Source organism: Vipera berus (assembly GCF_964194415.1).
Source record: "Vipera berus genome assembly, chromosome: Z".
Lineage (NCBI taxonomy): Eukaryota > Metazoa > Chordata > Lepidosauria > Squamata > Viperidae > Vipera > Vipera berus.
This window is the reverse complement of record NC_138205.1, coordinates 18,663,734-18,679,156: the sequence shown is the minus strand read 5'-3', so window position 1 is coordinate 18,679,156 and position 15,423 is coordinate 18,663,734. Positions and strand designations below refer to the sequence as shown.

The 15,423-nt window shown below is 44.4% G+C and overlaps 1 protein-coding gene across 1 annotated transcript; it reads right to left on the bottom strand.

Moving 5' to 3' along the window:
• Nucleotides 1–257: 257 nt before the first annotated feature.
• On the bottom strand, nt 258–10,381 carry LOC308677190 (cdc42 effector protein 4-like). The gene is made up of 2 exons (XM_081343373.1): nt 9,953–10,381; nt 258–1,457 (listed from the first exon to the last, which is right to left on the bottom strand). Exon 2 carries the CDS (start codon nt 1,455–1,457, stop codon nt 762–764), a length of 696 nt encoding a protein of 231 aa, XP_081199499.1. The 5' UTR covers nt 9,953–10,381; the 3' UTR covers nt 258–761.
• Nucleotides 10,382–15,423: the final 5,042 nt, after the last annotated feature.

Below are 15,423 nucleotides of genomic sequence, written 5' to 3'. Positions count from 1 at the left end.
GGTGGGCAGAAGAAGGCTTCATACCTTTGAATGTCCCAATAGCCTCTGTGTCGGTAGAAGAGAGTGGCTACATAGTTGGAGATTATTAGACAAAGAGTTTCCAAAATCGTATCATTCTCTCTTACTCCGTACTTTCAACCATGTGCCTCTAGGTTAAGACTGTGTCCTCATATTCTCTCAGTCTGTTCTCTTAGGTGACCTTTCCTCAAAACAGATTCCGCGTTCATAGAGGGAAGCCAACCGTGGGTTAGAGAGCTGGAATTTAAGACAGTTCAGTAAAAAATGATAAACATAAGAGCAGATGATGGACAGAGAGTTTCGTAACAGGCTCAGTGGTATGTCACTTTGATTCCAGATAGAGAGAGGGGCTGAAAGCCAAGACATGTTTTTCCAGTGCAGAGAAGTTGCACTGTCTCAGGCCTTGGAAGGGATACAAGAAGTGGGGAAAGAACAAGGATTATTATTAAGCACCTTCTGGAACTTATTTTTCAGAAGTAGCATCATGGAATGTGCCATAGGATTCTGATTGCCGTTTTCCTGTCTGAACCCCACAATAAGAAATCTGAAGGTAAAAAGTCTTCTCTAGGGGAGGAGGCAGGGATAAATTGGTGGATTAGCTAATAGTCATTTGCTGGCCATATTTGGCCAAAGGGCTGCCAGCTACTGACTACTGTAGCAGAGGCTGGAAAACTCTGCAAGAGCGGGCTGGCCGAAATCTTAAGGTGGGGAAAAGAAAGAGCAAAACCAAGATGTTCCTCCTCCTATAACCCAATCTCTTCATCTTGTTCATCTTCAAAACTGTAGCCCTGTCCCTCCTCCTCCTCCTCCTCTTCTTCTTCTTCTTCCTCCTCCTCCTCTTCTTCTTCCTCTTCTTTTTCGTCCTCCTGCTTGGAGCATCCCAGTGGGCTTGAGCTCTCATCCCTCAGTGCATCCTGATCCTGCCCTTTAATATTGTCCCAGTCTTTATCCATCACTCCCAGCACATCCTCCAAGATGGAAGGCCCCAAGTCCAGCTGGAAAGAGAGAAGGGATTCAGCGTGGTCCAGTGTGGAACTCTCCAGGGAGAACTTCTGTTGCAGGTCCCAACCTTCTCCATTAGGGGGCTTCCAATCAGCCTTCTCTGGGCTCTGCAGTACCACAAAGCTGCCATCAGGGGTCGATGTTGCTGGACTCTGGACTACTCCATTCCCACTCCCAGGAGGGGAGAGCAGTTCAAAGCAACCAGAAACATCTCCAGGAGAACCAAGAGACCCAGGAGACACTGCTACATCGTGAGGCAACCCATTGGTCTTGGTGCCCCCATGGTTGCTGAGGAATGATGTATCTCCAAAAGCATCGCCCCCACGGCCAATGTGCATCGTATGTCGAAAGTCCCCCAAAGGGGCGCTAATCATGGCTCGATCCAGACGGGGCCTCTTTTTGGAATGAGAAACGGGGGACTGCTTGAGGATGGGCATCTGAAAAGAGAGACATAACATTAGGATCCAAAGCATTCCCACTGGAACCAGCACAGCCTCCAGGTTAAATGACTTTCCTAAAAAAAAACCCAGATCAGAATCACAAATTCTGCCACACAATCCCCCACCGACCCCCATGCACAGCCTAGGTCTCACCTTTTGTGAGGCCCACGAGAACAAAGTGCTATGCCGAGGACAAATAAAAGATTCCACATCCCATTGCAAGTTGGGAGACCAAAGCACGAAACCAAAGCGCGAGCTATTTATTTATTTAGAAACATTTATATAGCCGAAGCATGAAACCAAAGCATGAGTTATTTACTTGTTTGTTTATTGGTTTAAAACATTTATATAGCCGCCTACCTTAAAGCCAATTCTGGGCGGCTCCCAATCAACTCCCACTGAATTAAGCCTGTCATTTTTGCCCTAACTGAACTTAATCCATTCTTAATCACACCATACAGTAATTACTTTACCAATGGCAGGATGTTTGCCTTTAATTTGCGATAGCCCTCCACTGTAGCAGTCCTTGTCTTCCCAAATCTTGCAGTTTCCTTGACCTCACACTTACTGTCCCTCCAATTCTTGAGTTTATCTGCAACGCAGCTAACACTTTGGGCACGTGACTCATCACAAAATCTTCTGCCGTGATAAATTTGTTCAACTTGGAGGCAGCTAAGAGACTGTTGTGGCTTTCTTCTAGGAGATTTAGCCCAGGAACCAATGATATGAAAGAATAATAATTTCCAGAAGACAGTTTTCAAAGACAGTTTACCCTGTCTGGATGTATTTTCTTCCATGGTGCTGATTATGGTGACCATGAAGCTATCGTGTTTGAGCTCCTCTGAGATAGAACAGACAAAAGGAAAAAAATAATTCCTTAGACCAAGGTTCTCTCTTGATTTTTGCTCATTCTACTGAATTCACATAAAACCTGCTAAAACTCACAAGGCTGACGCAAGAGTTTTCATGGAGCCTGATCTGGCCTTGCCTTCCTTTCAGTCTGAGGGGTCAAAGAGTTTCGATTTTGTGGCAGGCAGAGCCTGGGATAAATGAAAGAGTTGCAGGAGCATTGCTCCCTCCTGACCCAGCTTAGGATATTTTTCTACCTACTGGCCACCCCCTTATAACTTGTCCAACCAGTTCGTTGATTGAGGAACACTTAGGCTGCTCTGGAAAACTCAAGGATAGAGGACAGAAGAAGATGTTAAGGACGCCCAAGAGGAAAAGATCAAACTAAAATATCTTTGGTTACTTCTGCGACAGGAGCAGAAATTAGCTGTCTTCATAGCAGAAGATAATATATTCAAAATGTCACAGATCTTCTAGAGGATCTATGCTTGAATTGGCACAAGACACTAAGACATTATTTACTTAATTGTGATTGATTAAACAACCCACAATTGCCCAGTTTTAACACATTAACCCATGGTTCGGAAGCCCAAATAGGTTCACTCAGCACATTTAAGCTGCAATGGTGTAGCTTGTTGTAGGAATCCAAACTAGATCTATCCACGGGTAACTGGAATGGACGCATTATCTAAGAAACGGGGAGTTTCTTTCAATACAACGTGGTGGACACTCTTGGTAATCAAATCAGAAATATGGGGCACTTTGGTATGGAATTTGAGGCGTGGAAGGAAGTGGCTGTTAAAGTGGGAAAGATTTTTCCTCCCATGCACTCAAAGGCAGAAAGTCAGGTTGCAAGGAAGATCTCCCTCCTTCAAAGTTTTGGATGTTTGCCCCCAAGTATTGCCCTCATGGCATCGCTGCCCCTACACACACACACACACACACACACACACACACACACACACACAAACACCAGGTGGACCAGGCCTACAGACGCTGGCGTTTCTTGTCTCTCCTTGTACCTGCCCTACATTGCAATGTTCTTGTTGGAGGTGTGATGATCTAATAGAGATGATTCATGTTGAATGGGAACAATGGAGCTGCACTGGGGGTGGAAGGGAGACATTGTCTGGACAAGTGTAGACGAGGGAGGCAGAGGAGGGGAGAGTCAACCAAGGCTTCTCCTTCCCTCCTGAGATGAGAAAGTGCTGACAGGCGTGGAAAACGGCCTAAGAGTTGACTCAGCTGTGGGTGGTAAATAAACCCAGCCTAGGTATCAGGAGTCAGGGGGAAAAAAAACCCTCAGAAGTCCTGATTCCTTTGCCTTGTCTCCTGAGCTTCACTATTCCCTTTCCTTGGAATCCAGGAAAAAGATCTCCCACTTGATTATGAACCCCTTTTTATGCTGATAGCAATTTCAGGAGTTGGCAGAAAATGGACGGACGGACGGATGGATGGATGCATGGATGGGAGCCATTTCCTTTGTGGTTGAGAAGGGAAGAGGAATAAAGGGCATTACAAGTACTCCTCCACTTACAACAGTTCATTTAGTGGCCGTTCGAAGTTACAACAGCTCTAAAAAAAAGGTCACTGATGACTGTTTTTCACACTTACAATCTTTGCAGCATCCCCACAGTCACGTGATCAAAATTCAGACTCTTGGCAAGTGGCTCATATTGATAACGGTTACAATGTCCCGGGGGGGTCATGCGATCAGCTTGATTCGCTTAACAACCAGATCACTAACTTAACCACTGCAGTGATTTACTTAACAACTGTAGCAAGGAGGGTCGCAAAATGGGTCAAAACTCACTTAACAAATGTCTCACTTAGCCAGAGAAATTTCGAGCTCAGTTGCGGTCATACTATCTTTTTGACTGTATTCCTTTTTTACTGGAAAATATTAGAAGCACCCAAGGAAAAATAGCCCAACAGTGTCCAGAGCTAGTGAGAGGGACCTCCCCCTTCAAAGATGTCATTTCCTCGTGGGGAATCTCTTTAGGAGCATGCTCTAGGTGTCCATGAGATCCAAAATGACCAGGGCAGAATTCAGCATTACCCCGCAAGCTTCTCCCCCCTTTCACACGCAAGAGCAACGCCATGAAACACGTATAAGGGGGGGAGTTGGCATTACATCAGCCCAACAATGCTTCTGACTATCCTACCAAATAGAACTACCTGTTAGTGGGTGCTAGTAGCAGTTTGGTAGAAATAAAGCCAGTTCTCTGGATTCAGTTCCATAAAGTTATTTTAAAACATGCAGGGACAAAAAAAACATCTGACCTATCCAAAACCACCAACATTTTTGCTCAAGATTGCAATGCAGCTACGGAGGGCAGTTGCACAAAAGATGCAACCGCTTTAAAGAACTTTTTGGAACTAAACCCAAAGGGTGGACAGGCTGAAGACCTGTGTGTCACAGCCAGTAGTGATGTGAAAACTGCCTAAGATGTGTAGTTCCCAGAATTCCCCAGCCAGCATTTCATGGCCTAAATCAGTGATGGCAAACCTTTTAGAGACCGAGTGCCCAAACTGCAACCCAAAACCCACTTACGTATTGCCGGGTGCCGGGTGCGCGTGGCCCATTGGCTGGGGGGCGTGGCTGCGGTGGGACTAAAAAGTTCAATCAATCAATTCCAACTTTGTGTGATCTTTTTTTTTTCTGGGGAGAAGTTGAAATTGATTGATTGATTGAACCTTTTTTTTTTTTTGCACACGGGGGCGTAGGCCGAAAGCAAAAAGGTTTTATAAAAGCCAGCTAAAGGCCTAGGACTGGGGCGACGGCGCATGTGCCCACAGAGAGGGGTCTGTGTGCCACCTGTGGCACGTGTACCATAGGTTCGCCACCACGGGCCTAAATGAAAAGACCTCGTCAACCTTTCCACAAGAACCACCATCCTCCCATCTTCCTTGATTCATGCCGTGCTACTCTTTCTTTCTGCCACCCACCATCTCTCTTTGCGAAGTCCTTGAAACAGGACTCTAGTTTCACGGACAATATTCATTTCCCCAGTCCTTTGGGGTCCCCAGGCCTGATGGCGCAACAAGGTTTTGTTGCCTTAGGGAAAGACAAAAAGGATGAGGCCAACCTCACTTTCAGGGGAAAGGCTACTCCATAAAGAGGGCACCCCCAAAGAAAAGGCCCGCTGCTTAGGACCCACCAAATACAGCTCTCTAGCCCAGGGGTTCCCCAACATACAGCATGCCAGCAACTGGTCCACACAAACAATCAAAGCTGAGATGCAGGCAGCACACAAAAGCACGCCTCCGGACCTGTGTTGTAGCCGATGGGATCCATATCCTCTCTCCTGGGTCTGGTGGGACGGGCAGATGTAATTGGGGAAAGGCAGTCAGTCCCTCAGAGAATCTGGTCCCGTGCCCTGTGGGGTTTTAAAGGGCAAAACTGTCCCCTTGAATTGGACCCAGAAACAAACTGGAAACCAATGCAGCTCACAGACCAGAACAGAACAGGAGGTGCAACATGTGTTCCAGAAAGACAAAAAAGTTGCGATGCTCTGCATGACCACAACTGAGCCCAAAATTTCCGTTGCTAAGTGAGACATTTGTTAAGTGAGTTTTGTCCCATTTAACAACCTTTCTTGCCCCAGCTGTTAAGGGAATCATTGCACTTGTTAAATTACTGACAGGCATTAAGCGAATCCAGCTTTGCCCTGGACTTTGCTCGTCTGAAGGTGGATCACGTGATCCCAGGATACATATGAACTGTCCTACATATGAACCAGTTGCCAAGCGTCTAGATTTGGATGATGTGGTCATGGGGATGCTGCTACAGTCGTAAGAGTGAAAAATGGCCATAAGTCCATTTTTTCCAGCTCTGTTGTAACCTTAAACGGTCACTGAATGAACCGTTATAAGTCGAGGACTAACTGCAACAGCCCGTAACAGCTGAAACATTTTGCAGCAGCTGAAGCTTCCAGATCCACTTCAAGGGCAGCCCCACCTTTCAGCACATTACAGTAGCCCAACCATGAGAACGTATTAAAGAGTTCTTCTACACTGGAATAATCCAGCCATTACAGGCAGTCCTCGACTTACAACCATTTTTTTAGCAACCGTTTGAAATCACAACGGCACTGGAAAAAGCATCTGACGATCAGTCCTCGGGTTTACAACCGTTGCAGTCACACGATCAAAAGTTGGGTGCTTGGCAACTGGCAGGCATTTACAACGGTTGCAGAATCCTGGGATCGTGCGATGGTCATTTGTAACCTTCCCAGCCTGGCTTCCGATGAGCAAAGTGAATGGAGGGGCGGGGGGGGGGGGAGCAGGATTTGCTGAATGACGTGATTCACTTAAGAAGGGCTACAATTCACTTAACAGTCGTGGCAAAAAAAGGGGGGGGCGTAAAATCAGGTGTGCCTCATCCTACAACCACCTTGCTTAGCAATGGAAATTCTGGTCCCAATCCTGGTCATAAGTGGAGGACTCTGACAGGACTGTTAAGTAGTTTCCTAGGCAAGCCAAGGAAGAGATCCAAGCTTGCTTTGATTTCTGCCTGAAACGTGAGGCACAGGGACAACGTATCCCACGAGGACTCCTATTTGGAGGCAGGCTCTTAAATGCAATCCTTTTAAAGCCGGAGTCCTTGACTCTTCTTTTGGAGATAACGGGCCACAAAGTGGCATAACTGCCCACTTTACGATGAGCTTAAGCCTGCTGAAGCTTAGGAACGGAAGGAGCAAAGAGACAGGAGGGAGGAAAGACAGGCAGGTGTGTCTCTTCTCAGGTGAAGTTTAAACCGGAATATCCCGAGGGATAAGGAAGGCTTCTTGCTTTTTAAAAATGAAAATGAATTCACTGGTTTCTATGGGAAATGCCCTAGCGTTGGGACGATGGGGTGGGGTGAAGGAACTATCCTGGGAAAGCCATTATGCACGTGTTTGGGGGAAGGGTAACTCACCTATCGGCCGATAGGAAAAAATGAATCCTCCTTAAATCCTCCTTTGTTTTTCCTTGAAGAAGTTTTGCTTGTCATCCAAGAAACTTCTTCAGAACCGAACTGAGGAAGCTTCTTGGATGAGAAGCGAAACTTCTTCAAGGAAAAACAAAGGTAGTCCAGTTGCCTCTTGAAAAAAAGCACCTTTGGGACAAACCATGACCTGGAGGACTGAGGGTCTCCACAGACCCTTAAACCAGTGTTTCTGGCTTAGGACAATCTGGCTGGGGAATTATGCTAGGTGGCTGGGGAATTCTGGGAGTTGAAGTCCACATATTTTCAAGCTGTCAAACCCTGTCCTAAGCTACTCGTCTGATCAAATAAGCTTTTTATCAAATAAGTCTATTTTTTCCATCAAGACTTTTTGCTTGAAGCTCCCAACTTGAGGGCTGCCTGCAGAGACGGTTTGTGCAGCTTCTGGATGAGACACTTATTTTTTTTTATTTTTAATCCCATTTATATCCCGCTTTTCTCCAAAGACTCAGGGCGGCTTACAATCTAAGCACAAATCAATGTGCTTAGCAATAGCCTTCATTCTATGTATATGCCTGCTTATTAGGGCTTTCGCCCCCCCCCCCCAAGCAGCATTATTACAAAGTCAGCTTAATTGCCCCCAACAATCTGGGTCCTCATTTTACCTACCTCGGAAGGATGGAAGGCTGAGTCAACCTTGAGCCTGGTGGGACTCAAACCTGCACTAATTGCAGGCAGCTGGTGTTACTTAAGGAGGCATTAGCCCACTGCTCCACCAAGGCTCACTTTCATTTGGTGTGGGGTTTTGTTTTGTTTTTTGTTTTTTTTAAAAAAAAATGCTTTTCAGCAGAATCCCAGCCTTCAGGAATGGCACGTTGGCTGTCTACCACAAAAACACATCAGGAGGGCATGCAAAAACGTAAGACGGGGAACAGCTGAAAATCAGAACCACTGGATCTGACATGATCTTGGCATGGTGCCAAGCAGGCTAATTCTAAAAAGTCTCTCGGGAAAATATATCTATTCCTTTTCCTTCCATCCTTCCCCTCTCTGTCTGTGGATGACAGATATGGTTACTAGCCCCAGAGGACAATGACGAAATTTCCTTCAAAAAACATCGACACAAACTCTTTGGAAATGCTTGTGTACAGCTGGGATTAAAGGAAACAGTTGGGCACTGGACAGGGGTGGGATCTGGTGGAATTGCCTAGCTCTGGTGGAGCGGAGAAACTACATCTGTGTGGAGAAAGGGGCCCATATTATGGATTTATCTAGGAAAGGGACTAGAACTAGCAAGTAGGAGGTGGAGAATGAGTTAGAAACAGGTATCCTGGGGTCCTACAGGAAAAAAAAGGAGATCTAATGGGCTATTGGGCCAAAAAAAAATAGAATTGGTAATTCAAGGGAAGGGTTGGTGGACCAGGGGAAAAATCTAGGGAACCCCAGAACAAAGGATCTAGAACAGACATGTCAAACACAAGGCATGGGGGCCGGATCCAGCCCGCGAAGTGGTTTCATGTGGCCTGCGAAGCCAACCTGGAAACAGTGAGGGAATGGCCTCCACTGCCTTGGCCCTGGCCCAGAGACCCTCCTCCTGCCAGAGACCCTCAGATCTGTCCCACTCCCGCCCAGGCCCCCATAGGCACCCTTGATGACAACGATGTAGAGCTGGCCACGCCCACCCAGTAGGCCATACGCACTCTAGCCACGCCCACCCAGGCCATACCCACCCGACCCCCTGAGGACAACCACAATGCTGATGTGGCCCTCTATGAAATTGAGTTTGACACCCCTGATCTAGAAGGAAAAAGAGGACATTTTGTAGCAGGAGTTCTCCGAGAACTAGGCTCTGCAAGAGGAGAACCTCAAAACAGTGGGTAAGGGGGAGCTGGAAGGTGGTTGCGTTGGAAGTTTTGAGATGCCAGGAGAAATATCCCAAGACGCCCAGGCAGATCTCTCTCTCTCTCTCTCTCTCTCTCTCTCTCTCTCTCTCTCTCTCTCTCTCTCTCTCTCTCTCTCTCTCTCTCTCTGTGTGTGTGATTTGACCTAGCCACACATGCCCCCCCTCTGCATCTTGCTTTCAACCTGGCTGCGGTTTGATTTATGACCACTCACTTATTCCTTCCCCTCCAGACACACACACACCGACAAGACTTTGTGCTACCCCCCCCAAGTTTCCTTTTAATCCTTGTGCGAGATTAAGTCAGCTCACACCCTGCATTCCCCCCCCCCTTTAGAGAAGAAGGCTATCCAAAGAGATCGTCCTTTCCCCATGCTTCTGCTGGCCACCTGGCTAGGTTAGCCGTTCCCCAGGTAAAATGAGACACATACTTTAGCTTCCTTTTTCGGCTCTCCGGGAATCCTGTATCTCCTTTTGACACTACAATCCTCTGCTATAGAAGCGGCACCTCGGTTTCCAGCCCAATCAGCTGGCCGTGTTAAATCTCACTCCATAGAAGGGGGGGGGACTTAATGAGCCCCAATTCCTGGGCTGGCTTCTTTTACTACAGCAAAACCTACAGTCGCAGCCACCACCACCACCACCACCACAACCCCTCCTCACCCCGGCCGCAACCCCGATTCCCTGCAGCCAGGAGAAATGTCAGATGATTCAACACATCTCTTTCTCCGACGGCCCAGTCAGAGCGCCCAGGTGCCGAAAGATAAAGGGGGTGGGGGGAGAGAAAAGCGGCATTAAGTCTAGCAAACTCACCTTTGCTTAAAAAAAAAAAGCGCTGCAACTGCCTTTTTCCCACAGCTCAAGTGACTCAGAGGAACGTCCCCGACTCTCTTCCTGCTTTTGTAGTCGCCCCAATCCGCTGCCTCCGCCAAGGGGCAGTGCCAAAGCAACCCACAAAAAAGAAAAAAGAAAAAAAAGAAAAACAACCACTCAATATCCTCCCAGCGTTCGGAGTTGGATCCTGTTCCACTTTTGTCCAGCAACGTCCGGGAAGTTGGCTTCAAGTTCTCAGAAATCCCCGTAAAATTTCCTTTTTTCCTCCTTTCATTTGTCCACCTTTCCTGCTCTCTCTTTCTTTCCCTTCTTCTTCACCGGCTTTCACTCCACCCCCTCTTGGGTGGTGGCCCAGAAGGTTATTTATTTATACCTGAAGAAGAAAGAAAATAATGTCAGAAGCACCAAGAAAAATCCAAACTGCGCCACAGAGGATATGTAAGAGGAAAACTAGGAGCCAGAAGCCAAGACAAATATTATCCCTGGGCAGTAAATTTAAACACATACCCACACATTAGAGGAAAGAAGAAAAAAACAATCTCCAATTTTGTATAAAGTTCAGCACATTCCTGAATTCTGGAGTTTGGTTGGCATATTTGGAAACACAACTAAGGACGAGTAGCAAAAAACGCAGGGATCTGAAAGGAGCCTCTGTAATTGTGAGGCTTCAAAAGTGAAGTGGCAAGTGAACTGACGCACTGGCCTGTGTGACTGACACACACACACACACACACACACACACACACAGAGAGACTAGTTAGACAAGGATGGCTGAGCTAGCCTCACACCTTCACCTTCACTTTTGCAGTTGTATGGGAAGAAAAAAAGGATCGGCCCCATGGAAAGAGGATTAGAACTGCCTTCCTTTGAAGTACGGGCAGTCCTTGACTTACGACCACAATTGGGAGCAGAATTTCCATTCTAAATAAAAGCAGTTGTTAAGTGAATCACACCCAATTTTGCAATCTTTTTGCCATGGTTGTTAAGCTCCTCCAAGATAAATACTAAATCATCTGCGAAAGCTTGTAGCTTATATTCTTCTCTCTTAACTTTCATACCTTTTATATCCTTATTCTGTCTTATAGTTCTAGTTAGTATCTCTAGTGTCAATACAAACAATAATGGGGATAAAGGGCAACCCTGCCTTGTTCCCTTCATAATGTTAGTCTTTTCAGTCATATCTCCATTTATCATTATTTTGGCTATTTGCAATAATCAAAATGAATATATTACCACATTTGTTGTTTTTGTTTTCAACAATACCAATAAGATTGGAAAAAGAAATATTTTGAGGGGCTAAATAAAATAATTTTGAAATAAAGATAAAACAAAAATGTTAGTGAAAAATATTACTGAAAAACAAAAGGTAGGATGCTGAAACTATTTTAAATACATGCCGGTTGTCAAACACCCAAATTTTGATTGGCATGAAGACCTAAGTCACTTTTTTTATGATGTAACTTTGAATGGTTGCTAAACAAATGGCTGTATGTCAAGGATTTACCTGTAGAGTTACATCCCTGAAGGAGATCAGCAATATAGAACCACTAACACAGTCAGAAATTTAAGAAGTGGCTGGCTGAGGGGACATACCCTTAAAGATAAGAGTCAAGCTCCCTAGTCCTCTACAACTGAAACATACAAAACACACAACGTATCTCCACTTTGTGTCCCCCTCCTTAACTTTCTAGTCCTTAGAACTGGTTCTGAAGATACAGTATGACTGCACAAAAATTTGCATTGTGCTACATCATTCTACATCTTTCCCAGATAATTTCAGTTTTTGGGTGTGGTGGCAACAGCAGCAATTTTGACAACCCCCCTTCTAAAGACAATTTATATTTCAAATATTTCTTAATTTAAGAATATCTTCTGAAGTGTTTAAAGTAACAGAAGCTTCAAGTCTGGCTTTTTAAAAAAAGAAAAATGCAGTATTCATGTACATGTGCACATATTTATACATAAATCACAGAGACAAAGAGCAACATTTAAAGCACCATTCCAATAGAATGCAATAAACACATTAATCACAGTACGTGAGATGTTGTATAGATCAGCATTTAGAACATATCCTGGTTTAAAACCTGTTTTGCCAAGCAGACACAGTCTGTTGATCAGTATAAAACATAATTCATGCTTTTTTAGCATCTCATATGCATTTTAAAGAACCCAATAATGGTGAGTAATCAGAGGGAAATAGTTATCAGTAATAAACTTTCTATGTGAAACTCTTCATAAATACAGATCTACAGCAGCAAGAAAACCAGAGTGGTTTAATAGATTGCTTTTATCCAGGTTTTTAACTATAGCTTTCTTATAATATCATCATTAGCTGTTTGAATTTTTACTTTTAGTAGAAAGATTAAGAAACCAAACAAACAGATACATGGTTTATGGCAACAGCAGTTACTATATAATACAGTGTACTCTGCACATGTTTGAAGACACCTTTCCTCCTTGCCTGAAGTAATCCTTGAATTGACCAGAGCAGAAATAAAATCCTGATACAACATTTTCTGCCATTGGTATTTTGCCTCTGACTTAAGAAGCTCATTTTCTCCTTTGGAGAGTGGGTGAAGAGACCCACAGATAAATGATTCCTTTGTTATAAAAGAGTAACACAAGAGGAATGAGGGAAAGGGTTCTTGAATCAGCCTGGATTTCAGGATATCCCTGTCTGTTGTTGGGGTTTTTTTTTATATTGAGCAATTGGGTCAAATCAGGGTTGAAAAACATAGTGGGCCCACTGTCCTTGCATTTCAATGGATTGATGTACTGTTGGAGATAGAAAGAGGGTGAAATTAAGGCAAGGGAAAAAAACTGAAAGATGAATGGCTCAAGAGGGGAAGAGTGATTGCCCTGAAGATCAGTTATATTTTTCTTTTTTTAAAAAAAAATGGGAAGACAGATCTGGGCTGGTGTGTGGAACACAGGGGTGAAAGAGGTTAGTGCAAATAGCCATAAATCTCAGCGCTGAGGACTTTTTATCTCTGTGAACATCAGGTTCAAAGCTTATATTTCAGAATGGACAAAACAAGAAATGGGTAAAGAGATCAAAGGGCGAGCAAGAGACAGCTATGGGTCTCTGTAACCCCCTTCCACCACATCCCTCCCCCATCTCAGCATCTTTTCTTGGTCTTCATTTACTTCTAGCAGGAATCCTCAACCTTGGCAGCGTTAAGACTTGTGGACGTCAACTCCCAGAATTCTGAGAGTTGACGTCCACAAGTCTTCAAGTTCCCAAGGTTGAGGACCCCTGACTTATAGCATTTTCCCCCCCAGAGAAGAGTGTTGAGGAGGGTCTTCATTTCTGCATGCTCAACTTGGTTTCATTTAAGAAGCTCTTGCAAGCCGAAGGGGGCACTTTAAACTCACCGGTCATATGAACTGGCATACTTGATCTCAATCCTTCCCATTTTATTGTATGTCTAAATTGTGACTTTTTCCCTGTTTTATTAGCCCTATAAAAATGGATACCATCATGCAGTTTGGAAGAGGCAAATCTATGATAAAAAAAAAACAACAACTATGGTTAGCCTAATGGAATATATCGCCTATGGCACCTTTGAGGCCTGCCTAGCTTGAGTTTCCTTTCATTTTAAAAGAAACGGCATTGCGGTAGGGCAAGTGTTCTGTTTTTAACATCAACTTTCTTAACGAGAAGGCCTTGGGCCTCAAATATCTCTGCAGAGAATTAAAACGTTGAAACCCCAGTTGGTTATTTTGAAATGCCCTACCTGCTCAAAAAAGAAGGGAGAAAACCTGAGATATTGGGAAAGTTAGTAAGGAAAACGAATTAAAACTATTTCTCTTTAGGGAAAATGTCAGGATTAACCATGCCTTGAATCTGATTTTGATTTATTAATATCCCACCTTTATTATTTTTACAAATAACTCAAGGCAAATGAACAAATCCAACACACCTTTCTCCTCCTATTTTCCCCACAACAACAACCTGTGAGGTGCAATGAAGCTAAGGTGAGACTTGAACTCATGGTATCACACTTTCTAGACTGGTGCCTTAATCACTAGACCAGGGGTGGGCAACTATGGCGCCTTCATGGCCTGTGGAGTTCAACTCCCAGAATTCCTGAGCAGCGTGGCTAGCTCAAGAATTCTGGAAGTTGAAGTCCACAGGTCCACCCCTGGTGTAGTGATTAAGGCACCAAGCTAGAAAGAGCAAGACCATAAGTTCGAGTCTCACCTTTGCATGGTTGGCTCAAGAATTCTGGGAGTTGAAGTCCCCAGGTCATAAAGCTGCCATGTTGCCCATCTCTGGACTAAACCAAACTGGCTCTCAGTTAGGATGATTCCTATTTAGTGAGCAAGAAAACTGTCTTTCTGTGAGAGTACCTTGTCACACAATCTCAACAGTCTTTTTAAAAAGCCATCAAGAAAGCATACAGAGATTGGCAAAGCATCAGTTCAAATCATAGTGAGCATCACCTGTGCAGCAAGGGATGCTGGGAACTGTGGTTCAGAGACCCTAACTAAGCTTCAGGTTGCCCCACACTCCTCGATTATGGTCTCATACAACCATACAGTGATGGTCCTTAACTCAGCCTCCTGGAAGTAAATTTGGCTCAAGAAACACAATTCAGGTTAAATGCATCAGCTATTGTCTTAGACTCCTGTATTATTCTGATTAGACTAAAGAAAGAATTAGGAGTTGTCTCATCAACGCATGACAGTAGCAGTGTATCATATTAAAAATGTGAAACGATTCTCAAGTGAAGAGCAAAAGCAGCTATCATGGAATATATGCAAACCTATTTAAAAATAAGCAAAATATGGGACCTTTGGGGGAGAGTGAGAAAAATAGAATATTGATTTAACTATAGGAGATCAACCATATGACTAATGGTTTATTTAATTGGAAAGCTGTTTCTACTTTTTTATGCCTTTAGACACTAACAAATTGGTGTCCTTGAGATGTTCTGGAGTTTGAGATCCATCATCTTTGTCCAACCAACAGTCAGGTATTGAGAAAATACAAGCCAAAAGACCCAGATACTTCCAGGTTGCCTATGTCAGTTAAGAACAGCTGATCCACCCCAAACGAGAAATGAAATCTTTGTTCGACAGTATATTAAAAATCCCCTGTGGTTCTCTCTTCATAAACCAATGGGATTTGTTCCACTGCGTATTACTACTTATCAGAATCTGAGTTTTGCTTCTGCTGTCATATGAAAGGTTTACCTACACAGAGATGCAATTATTAAGACCTGTGGACTTCAACTCCAGAATTCCCCAGCCAGCCAAGGCTGCTGGGGAATTCTGGGAGTTCTTAAAGTTGCCAATGTTGGACACTCCCGCTTTAATTAAGAGTAAAATTGAATAGGCTTTCCCAGTCTGGACCATTCCAGATTGCGGAACTACAAATCCCTTGTAGCAAGCCTGGGTGATACATATTGAGGTCTAGAGTAGGGATCCCCAACCCCCAGTCTGTG